This window comes from Dromiciops gliroides, chromosome 6, assembly GCF_019393635.1.
Source record: "Dromiciops gliroides isolate mDroGli1 chromosome 6, mDroGli1.pri, whole genome shotgun sequence".
NCBI lineage: Eukaryota > Metazoa > Chordata > Mammalia > Microbiotheria > Microbiotheriidae > Dromiciops > Dromiciops gliroides.
In genome coordinates this window covers 153,116,849-153,128,620 of record NC_057866.1, presented here as the reverse complement: position 1 = coordinate 153,128,620, position 11,772 = coordinate 153,116,849, and the positions used below count along the sequence as shown (strand labels likewise).

General features: G+C 40.4%; 1 protein-coding gene across 1 annotated transcript in view; it reads right to left on the bottom strand.

Annotated features, from left to right (window-relative positions):
- Window positions 1-1,158: 1,158 nt before the first annotated feature.
- The window catches only part of LOC122732125, a 39,193-nt gene continuing 28,579 nt past the window's right edge, over window positions 1,159-11,772 (bottom strand). Inside the window, exons 4-5 of the mRNA XM_043972276.1 lie at window positions 8,180-8,245; window positions 1,159-1,882 (exon numbers count right to left, since the gene is read on the bottom strand). Coding sequence (XP_043828211.1) covers window positions 1,823-1,882; window positions 8,180-8,245 — 126 coding nt within the window. The 3' untranslated portion in view covers window positions 1,159-1,822. The remainder of the gene's footprint in view (window positions 1,883-8,179; window positions 8,246-11,772) is intronic.

Genomic DNA, 11,772 nt, shown 5'->3' with positions numbered 1-11,772 from the left:
CTATGCTAAGCACTTTACAATGATTATCTCATTTGATCCCCACAACAACCCTGGGAAGCAGCTGTTATTTTTATCCCCATTTTACATTTGAGGAAACTGAGGCAGACAGAGATTTAAGTGATTTGCCCCTGATTACTCAATTAGTAAGCATCTGAGGCCACATTTGAACTCATCTTCCTGACTCCTTGCCTGGCACTCTACTGCACCATGTAGCTTATCAACTATACAATACTGGGGCAGCTAGGTGGCACAGTGGATAAAGTACGGGCCCTGGATTCAGGAGGACCTGAGTTTAAATCTGGCCTCAGACACTTGACACTTACTAGCCTCGTGACCCTGGGCAGGTCACTTAACCTTCTTTGTCCCACAAAATGAGCAAATAAATAAATAAATGGATGGATGGATTGATAGATAGATTAATTAATTAATTAATTAATGAACAAATAAATGTATAAGTAAATAGGTAAATAAGTGAATGAATGAGTGAATAAATAAATGAATGAATGAATGAATGAATAAAAAAATTTTTAAAAAACAACTATACAATTCCAGGCTTAATGTACACCTTTGGCATTGTAAAGTTTACCAGAACTTATTTGGAAGGTGTCCTTTAAAAAAATAAATAAAGCCAACCCACTCAATATCTGTAAAACAGAGCATCTATTAGCTTAAGGCAGCTAAAGAAAAAATGGTCACTTTCACACCAAAGAGGATGTGATGTCTAAAATCTATGTTGTGGTCACATTAAATTATAAGCTTCAGCACCAGTCTTTGGGCATTAAACATTTATTAAAGCATACAGGTATTAACATGGAGTTCAGAAAGTTAAGAAAAGGCCTATCTCACATAGAGTTCCAGTCTGGTTGGGTTCTTCCTCAAGTCCTCCTCCAGGAGCGTGCTTTAATCAGGAACTCCCCAGCAATCTGATTGTGGAAGCTTTTTATAGGTCTGGAACAGAGGCAGTCCTTACACACTGCTTCAAGCTGATTGGTTGGCATCACCCAAATCCATTGGTTTTGAAGGTGTTCTCAAGTTGAGTTCATAGTCTAGCTTCTGAGAACAATACCTCCTTAAGGGCTTGCCAGGTGTGATTACAATCTAGTTAACTTGAAGTAAGCTAATCAGCAATCAATCACTCTCACTTGATTCAATCAGTCTAGATTAATCTCCAGGTGGGTCTTTGAGTATTTGTGAAATCCCATTATTTCATCACAAGGAAGAGAATTGATAGACATTCTTAGAGGACATGACAAGCAGGTCAAAAACTGGCAGAAATTCTTTTGACAGGATTTCACAGAGAAATAGTAAATAATAATAGCTAGAATTTATATAGCACTTTAAGGTTTGCAAAGTGCTTTGTAAAAAGTATCTAATTTTAGCCTTACAAAAAATCTGGTGAGGTAGGTGCTATCATTATTCCCACTTTACAGATGAGGACATTGAGGCAGGCAGTAGTTAAGTGACTTGCCTACAGTCACACAGCTACTAAGTGTCCAAGACTTGATATGAACTCGTCTTCCTGACTTGTTCTAGCACTCAATACACTGGACCAACTAGATGCCAGTAATAGATAGGCACATGAAAGGTGCTTCAGATACAAGGACTGGGGAAGAACAACAGAGAAAAACTCACTTCCAAGTTAATTACCAACACCTACTTAGCACTATGCAGTTCTTACCTATGTTTTGGTGAATCTCCCCATTCTGAAGAAGCTTATATTCTATTGGTGGGAGGGGGAGAAGAAAGAGGATAGAATATACACATAAGTCAATACAAGACGAATACAAAGTGATTTATTGGGGGTCACTAACAACGGTGGAAATCAGGAGCATTCTTGTAGGTAATGGAACTTGAGCTGAGCCCTGAAGGGAGCTAGGGATTCCTAGAGACAAAAGCAGAGAGGGAGAACGTGAGAGGCAGAGAGGCATGTGGTTCAACCTGTGGGGGAAAAATGGGGACAGGAGATGAACTGTCACTTTAGAGGTGAGGAAATTGAAGCCCAGATTTGTGATAACTTGCCCTAGGTCCTGTGGGTAGGAAATGACAAAGCCCGCTCTTCCAAATCCAGTTCCAGCCTTGTTGCTGCTAAAGAAGGCAGAATCCCAGAACCCCCTTTTGCCACAAATGTGGGAAATGTCCCAGACCCATGATTTCCCCCTAGCTTGAGGTTAGTGATAACCTGCAGCTCAGACACCCTCCCAGCCTCCTTAGGTCCAGGGCACTGAGGAGCGCTTAGCAAATGGAACCTGAAACAGGGCTCTCATTTCCCTAGCCTTGTGAGGAGGCTTTGGAATGATTTGTGATGACTTCTTGAAATAGAGGCTGGGTGTGGGCTTCAGTTACAGAGTTGCTGCTCCCAGGAATATGAACTCAGCATTTGTGCCTGTGGGTGGAGCACAACATACTGGAACTCTTTATTAGAGACCTCCTCCCATGGCTTCTTTGGTCAGTGGGTAGCACATCCTTGCCAGGGTCCTCCTCCAAGAGAAAATATGCCCTTTTAAGGGACGGTGGAGAAGAATAGCAGAGTAAAAGCTAGTTTCTGATGAGTAGCACCTACTTACATAATTCTTACCTCTTTGTTTTGGTGAATCTCTTAAATCCTGTGATTCTATAGCATGTGAATAATTTTTAAATTATTTTTTTCAATTAATAAGCACATTTTCTTTCTCTCCCATCTCCTCTTCAATTAAAAAAAAAGAAAAGAAAAACAAAAACCCCATGTAACAAATAGGTATAGTTAAACAAAACAAATTCCCACATTGGCCTTATCCAAAAAGATATGTCTCATTCTGTATAGTTAGTCCATCACCTGTATGTCAGAAGTGGGAAATATGCTTCAATATCAGTCATCTGGAATCATGGCTGGTCACTGTATTGACTCTTGTCATTCAAAGTTCTTTGTCTTTTAATGTCATTATTATTATAGTACAAATTATTCTCCTGGTTCTGCTCTCTTCACTCTGCATCAGTTGATCCAAGTCTTCCCAGGTTTCTCTGAAACTATAAAAAGTACTTCCCTTACAATTTCCCCTTGGTCAAATGTCAAACATCAGAGTGTCTTTGTCAAGATATTCCTAGAAACTGGCCAGAGGTGAGGCTCAAATACCAAGGGTCCAGGAGAAAAACATAAATACTAACAACTCACATTTAGATAACCCTTTGTGGCTGACAAATTGCCGTCCTCACCACAAACCTGTGAAGTAGATAATGCTCACACATTTTGCAGGTGTGGAAATTGGGGCTCCAAGAAGGAAGGTATTTGTCCATAGTCAGATAGGTGATTAAGTGAGGGAGCTTAGGTTACCTCTCAGGTCTCCTAACTCTAAGTCCAGTGTACTTTACGCTGCTCTCTTGGGTGGCAGCCCTGGACTGCCTTCCTTCCCCACAAAACCCTTGGGTTTCATTATTGCCCTTTTTGCCTCCTTTTCCTCATCAAAGCTAGGCTGAATATTCATTTTAACTTGACTCATAGGGCCTGAGGATCTAGATCTAGAGAGGACCTAATAGATCATCTAGACCAGCCCCTTCATTTTCCAGTTGAAGAAGCTGAGGACCAGAAATGTTTGCAAACTTTCCTCAGGTCACAAGCAGAGTAAGCAGAAAAGTTGCAGTTTGAACCCAGGGCTCCTGAATTCAAATGAATGTCTCCCTCTACAGTACTAACCTGCTTTATTTCACTTTTACAAAAATATTCCAGAAGGGTACACAACATGCTTTACTATAGGTCTATACTCTTTTAGGAACAACCCAATCCAAAAGCATGGCAGGATTGAAAGTGAGGTGTTGCAAAATAGCCTCATCAAACTTTAGACTCTTTAGAGGGGAAAGAGGACAAAGAATGTGGGAAAAGACCCACATGTACAAAAAAAATTTTATAGCAGTCCTTTTTGTAGTGGCAAAAAACTGAAAGCAAAGGAGGTACCCATCAATTAGGAAATGACTGAACAACTTATGGCAAGTGAATGTAATGAAAGGCCATTTTACCACAATAATGAAGGGGTGGCAAGGTTTAAGAAACCAACCAGGTGACACAGAGGATACAGTGCTGGACCTACAGTTAGGAGGATGAATTCACATCCTACTTCAGACATGTACTAGCTTTGTGACCCTGGGCAAGTCAATTTGCCCTCTCTGTGCCTCAGTTTCCTCATCTGTAAAAGGGGATAATAATAGCACCTACCAAACAGAGTTGTTGTATCAAATAAGATAATGTTATCAAGTGTTTCACATACTTAATGCACTAAATAAATGCTAGCTCTTATTATTAGAGAAACCTAGGAAGATTTGTGTGAATTGATGCAAAGTGAAATGAACAGAATCAGGGTAACAATTTTGAAAGACTTAAGGTCTCTGATCAATAAAACGATGAACTGTCATCCCAGAGGATGAATGATAAAGAGGTAATGGACACAAGATGCAGAATGAGGCACATTTTTTGATATGACCAATATGAGAATTGTTTTGATTATGCACACATTACAAGAGTTCATGTGGGGTGGGGTATGGGAGGGGGAGAAAATAAATCCTTGTTATTAATATTAATAATTGTTTTAAAAGGATTTTTAAGAGAGTTCTGGGTTGGGGCAGCTAGGTAGCACAGTGGATAGAGCACCAGCCCTGGAGTCAGGAGTACCTGAGTTCAAATCCGGCCTCGAACACTTAACACTTACTAGCTATGTGACCCTGGGCAAGTCACTTAACCCCAATTGTCTCACTAAAAAAAAAAAGGGTTCTGGGAACCCCTCATGTATCTACTATGAGGCTGCTTCAATTAACAAGAACTATAACGAGAGAGCCCACAGATTTCCTCCTAGGCTATGTAAAGAATTAATTGTTATTTGAGGTTTTTATGACCCCATCTTTTGGCTAGAATTAAAAAAAAAAAAAACCTTGACATGCATACTGGCCTCTGGGGCTCCGTAAATGGTATAGTGTTCTACCCACTGGTTCTAGCAGTCGCCATGTCGCTGGCACCTCATATCATCACCGCTTGCCAATGCCTACATGGGCCTGGCAAAATTATAATGATTGGAAGCCTAGTGAAGGTAGTCATGTGACTGTCAGAATGGCCAGCCAATTGGCTGGGGGCTGTGTGTGGTCAGCCTGGGGTATGCTGGGAAGAAGGGAGGAGATTCACCATTCTAGCTTGAAGCTGGAAGGTGACAGGACGCTGCTGTGTATTCTCAGCTGATTCCTGGGCAGTGGTGTTGTTCGGGTTGTATAATTTCCCTTTACCCATTTTATTTCCTTTCCTTTGATCCTACTGATCCTGTTTGTGTTTTTTTAAGTTCGTTCATGTTTAATAAATCCTGCTCTCTTTTGAGGGAGGCTGCCAGTCTCCTTCCTTGCCCCAATATTGTGATGAGCCGCTTAGCTAACACTCTCCAATTAAAAATTGGTCCCCACAGCTAGAATTGTTCGACATTTGCTCTTGAGCGTACCCTAGAACAGTATGGCTGTTGCTTATTCTGAGATAGATATGAGTGAAGATAAGCTTAGGCCTCCAAAGTTAAAAACAACTACAAATGTTTCTGTCATGAAATGGAACAATTAGACCAGAAGGCTTATATTTTAAAATTCTAGCAAAGCTATTTTCATGCTATTGAGTCATTCTCTGAGTTACAAGCAACCAACTCATGGACATATCCCATGCCTAGTACTTACCCACTGCACACTGACTCCTGACCTGCTTCTAAGCTGTTGTACCTCTCTCTCTCCATATCTCATATCATAATGGCAACCTAACTGTTCTAGGCTAGTGGTACCACAGAGGCAACATGCATGGCCCAATATCTCTTCCCCACCACTTCCTTTCTTTTCAGGGAGTATTGAAGGTTCAAAGGGCTAATTTAAGAGGATGTAAAGGGCAATCTATCTTTCCTGTCCATATTCCAACATTTATTACCAAATGCTCTCCAAAGGAACAGTTATGTGGTAGGTATTACCACCAGGACACTAAAACTCAGAGTCCAGTTCAAAACTTAATAAGTATTCAAATGGAGTCTATCAAAGATGGTTAAAGCAGTAGGTACAGGGAATGCAACTACTCCTAGGGTACCCCACCCCAGTTGTTTCCAGATGAACCATTCAATAAACATTTATTAAGCACCTATTACGTGCCAATTACTGTGCTAAACACTAGAAATACAAATTCCCCCACCCCCGAACAAAAACAACCAACCCAGTCCCTGCCCTCAAGGAGTTTACAATCTAGGAAATGTTACTCCAGACATTTAGATTTCATAATATCATACCAGTCATCAACATACCATTAAAAGTACCAGCATGCATAGGAGGATAAAAGTGTGAATCTTTGGTGGGATGGAGATTTGACAATAGGGTTATACTTGAATGTAGAGACAAAAAGCCTCACTTCTGACATAGTTATCAACACCGTTCTACTTTTTCTGTCCTTAGACATTCCAGATCACTGACTGATTATGGTACTGAAGGCTGAGCTTATGGAAGATCTTTCTGAACTCATGATGGGTCTTTTGGGCAGCTTGGCCTTGCCAAGCCATATTCAATATTCTCTGACATCTTTGACAGAGGTAGCTTTTATCTGTATGGGAAGCCAGTACAACAGATTTTTTTTTTCAGAACTATGCTTAGTACAATTTTGAGAAAGCAACTATTACCTTAGAATCACAGTTAATGGGGGCAGCTAGGTGGCTCAGTGGATAAAGCACTGGCCCTGGATTCAGGAAGACCTGAGTTCAAATCTGGCTCCAGACACTTGTCATTTACTAGCTGTGTGACCCTAGACAAGTCACTTAATCCTTATTGCCCCACCCCACCCCAATCACAGGTTGAGAATGAGGGCTGGAGGAAGCCCACATAGTAAGGCTTCTCATATAAGTTGCAAAAAGAAAAAAAACTACTACTGAATCAGCATAATGGATGCCAGAGTCAGGATCCAATAATCTTGCAATAGTTTTGCATTTTTAGGAGAAAAATCAGGCTCACAAGTACTATGCAAGGGAAGTATGATTAGGCAACAGTTTTTTGAAAAAGATCTAGGGGGGAGGGGTTTCTTTTTTTCTTTTTTTTTTTTATGGTGAGGCAATTGGGGTTGACTTGCCCAGGGTCACACAACTAGTAAGTGTTAAGTGTCTGAGGTTGGATTTGAACTCAGGTCCTCCTGACTCCAGGGCTGGTGCTCTATGATCTGAGGCTTTTAATGGACTGCAAGTTCAGTGTGAGTTAGTAGCAAGATGCAATAGTCAAAAAAGCTAACATAGGGGGTGGCTAGGTGGCGCAGTGGATAAAGCACCGGCCCTGGATTCGGGAGTACCTGAGTTCAAATCCGGCCTCAGACACTTGACACTTACTAGCTGTGTGACCCTGGGCAAGTCACTTAACCCCCGTTGCCCCGCAAAAACACCCCCAAAACAAAAACAAACAAACAAACAAAAAAGCTAACATAATCTTGCACTGGGTTAAGGAGACATTGTTTCTAAGAGTAAAGTTTCTCCCAGTTCTCAGATTCTATGATTCTGAACTCTTGACTAGCAGGCTAAGTAAGGGGTTCCAAGTGGTTATGATATACTTCAAAGAAAAACACTAATGCAACACATCAGCAAGTATAAGTGTTTCTTCTACTTAAAAAGGGACTCTCCCCAGAATGTAGACTGTACTCTGGCAGCTTCAGAATACATTAGGCAATAAATGAATACAGTCTCACTCTGCAACTTAGTTCATCACTTAACCTTACTTTGACAGCAGAAATTCAGACCTCAGCCCCACATCAGATCATAGCCAGCAATGGGCAGCTCAAAGCTTGGAAAATCACACGGAAGCCATGCTTCACCTCCCTCTTCATTCTTCCATCACTCACACGTGTGTATACAGTTGTTTCAGTTGTGTCCAACTCTTCACGACCCTATTTGAGGTTTTCCTGGCAAAGAAAATGGAGTGGTGTGCCATTTCCTTCTCCAGCTCATTTTCCAGATGAGAAAACTGAGGCAGACAGGACTAAGGGACTTGGCCAGGGTCACATAGCTGGTAAGTGTCTGAGGCTGGATATGAAGTCAGATCTTCCTGACTCCTGGTCTGGCATTCTAGCCACTGTGACACCTAGCTGCCCCCATCACTCACACACAGCCCAGTTGATTCCACCCTAGGCAATCTTGTTCTCTTTCAGATACTCTCATCCTCTTCTTCCTGACTCTCTTACCCAGCTCTTGCTCAGGTGATGCAAAGAAGTGTCTCTCCTCACTTTTTTCCCTTCCCTTTCTTTTGTCTGTAAGCCAAAACAAAAGAAAATGACCCTTTGTGGTTGATATGCATGAAAAATGCTAGAGATACACTTACATTAAAGAAAAGGAAATGTCATAAGTTGAAAGTGAAATTTAAAATAATTTTTCTTAGAACCACTGGCATCAACACCTAAATCATTTGAAGGTGCCTAGAAGTCTTTTTTAAGAATCTCTACAAATAATTTTATGTTCTCATTTTCTCCTAATTAAGTCTATGCTTTTCCTCAAGCACCAGCATTCACAATATATTTTTTTTAATACTTATTCAGGCATACTGTTTTTCTGTTTTGTGCAATAACATGAATTATCACAGTACTGTTTTTACTATTTTTCCTGACAAATGTTTCAGATTCCAGCTACATTGTATTTGTATTTAGTTGGCTTCATGGGCTAGCCTGGGAACTTAATCATCACTTATACTATTATTCCTAAGAGAAAATGCATTCTGTTCCCAGATAACCAACTCAAAGAGAAACTTTTGGTACACAAACTGTTTCTACTTGGAGACTGCTCCATAGCTTGCTTCCCATCATAATACTGAAAATCTGCAAAGTTTACTCTTCTCATGAACCAAGATGGGATGTTTTAGAAATAAGTGACCACAAGAGAAGATTTGATAAACCAATTTTTCACCAAAAAAATCCTAATCTGGAATTGGGAACAACTTGTCTGAACACTCTGGAATGATTCTAGAGAAACAGATTGTTTGGACTCTTCCACTGGTAGCCAGGAAAGTGAGATCAGTAACCAGCACTGCCCAGAAAACTGTAAACAGAGATCAGGGAGAAGGTCGATCACAGAGACTCCTCCTGGCCCTCAAGGAGTGGTATTGAATGACTCCAAAAGCTGAGCCGACTTTATTCTACTTAACCCAAAGCAGGAGGGAAATGTGTATAGCTCAGGAAATCAGGAGTGAGGGGAAAGACCACAGGCAATTGTAAGGAGGAATATCTTTGAATTTCCAAAGGCACAAACAAAATCTAGGTCCATGTGTACGTGAAAGGATTCCTATCACATATAGACTTGTGGATTTAGAGTAAGAAATGACTATTGTAGTTCATAGAATTCTAGGAATAGGGCTGGGGGGGCACCTTTCGGCATCATCTATTCCAAACCCTTCCTTTCACAGTTGAGGAAATTGAGACCTGCTTTGTGAGTAGCAAAGGTAGGATTCCCAACCAAGTCTCCTTATTTAAAACCCAACACTATTTCAATTATACTATGTGTATCATAGTAAATAATTAATATCACAGAAAATAGAACACTGGCTAAGTTTATGAAAGATGTTACTATGGGTGTTTTTTCACGACACCCTAGAAACCAACCAATTTTTATACTTTTTCCTGCTCACCAATATAAATAGGAAAAAAAAAAGTATTTAAATATCCCTCAAAGGGTTTACTGAAGAATCTACTCATGATTATAAGAAGTCCTGTGTTTGTAAATAGGAAGCATTTGACTCAGTGATATCAGTCACTTCCAGTCAAGCCACAAATCAATGGTGAAGTATTTCTTGAAGAGATGTGCTCAGTGTTCACCACACACTTGTTTTTTTCTGAACTCTTTTGAATAACTGTTGTTGAGTTCTTTCAGTCATGTCCAACTTTGTGGCCCCATTTGGGGTTTTCTTGGCAAAGACAATGGAGTATTTTGCCATTTATTTCTTTCTCCAGTTCATTTTATAGATGAAGAAACAGTCAAACAGGGTTGTCAAACAGGGTTACAAGTCTGAGGTCAAATTTGAACTCAGTTCTTCTTGACTTCAGGTCTGGCACTTTATCCACTATGCCACTTAGCTGTCATTTGAGTGACTACAGATCTCCTTTAGGAGGACCTATAATATTTGGGGGTTTCATGTAATCGGCACAATACAGGAGTATCTAAAGGACTCAACCTATAGGGAATCTCTCTCATACTTGGATTACATACTAGACATTCTCCATAACAGTGATAAATACCTTAGATGAGTATATTTATCTCTGTTTGAATGCCTAACTTGATTTTTATGGAAGGTCAAAGTTATTTCTTACTGTGAATAGGCTACAATATGTTACCAAAAAACAAACAAACAAAAAATTGTTCAAAAAGACATATATGTGCACATATAACCAAAGAAATCTATGATCAGAAAAGGAAGAGGGCCATAATCTTGTAATGAGATCAAGAGACAATGGATAAAAAAAGAGAGAGAGAGAGACAATGGATGGACAGGTAACATGCTCTATTGGTACCAATTCAACATCAGGAAGACATTGCATAAAGTTTGCCTAGAATGGACAAGCAGTGAATGGTTTGTGATCTCTTGTGGAGAATTTACAGGGAATGTGAATAAGGGTCCCATAGACTGGATGGGCAGTGACTGCTTTGGGATCTACACCGCTGGAGGAAGTATCCACACAGATTAGATCAAGACTCAAGGTACCAAAAAGGATACTTAGCCATGTGGCATCATGGGGGATCCAGAAGAAACACTGATCACAAACCCTATACTTCACCTTCCTCACTGAGTAATGAGGGACTGGCTGAAACTCAGAAAGTAAATCACACACACAAAAATTATAGATGAAAATGTCCAACAGCTCATTCCAGGTAGATTGTTTTATCTCCGGTTTTATGTCCCATCTAAAATCTCCCATTTTATCTTTTTTTTTTTTTTTTAGTGTAAAATCTCCCATTTTAAAGTGTCCCTAGAAGCAGCTTCTGAAATCTCAGCTCCCTTCTAAGGTCAGTATTGTCTAGTGGAAGGCACTCAAAAGACATGAGTTCGGGACAGCTAGGTGGCGCAGTGGATAAAGCACTGGCCCTGGATTCAGGAGTACCTGAGTTCAAATGTGATCTCAGACACTTGACACTTACTAGCTGTGTGACCCTGGGCAAGTCACTTAACCCTCATTGCCCCACCAAAAGAAAAAAAAAGACTAGGGTTCAAATCTTGGTCTCTGTTTTCTCATCTGTAAATTGCAGGATTTGGACTAGCTGGCTCCTTCTAGATTTAAATCTACACTGGGTCCTATTTAATCTACCCATATAACTCTACTAGGGACTTGTATTCCATTAATATTGCTACTAAAATTTCTCAAGATGCTCCTTTCTAAGTATCTCACTTTTCCTTAACTTCCCCAAATAAATATCTAGACTTCTGGAAATTCTTTTCCCTGAAATGATCTTCCTTATGTTTTGTCATCCCAGGCATACCCCTCTCCTGCTGGATGCTATCACAGTCGAGGTTCATGAAGGTTCCCAGTGTCCAGCATTTACCTATAGAGACATACTGGAGAGTCCCCCAAAAGCATAAGAAAATAAGCTACCAGCTTTTGTTTAACAACCAGAAGCAACTACACAAAGTTCTCTAAACATCCAGCTGGTGAGGGAAGAGGAGGGAAGCGGTAGGTGCAGTGATTTGGGTGCAAATGAGCTCATAACCCAGAATATCCACTGTGTGAGTCATAGATCTCCTGCAAGCATTTCCAGTGGTAGTCTTTGAAACTTAGAGCAAAGCAATTTGCAATTG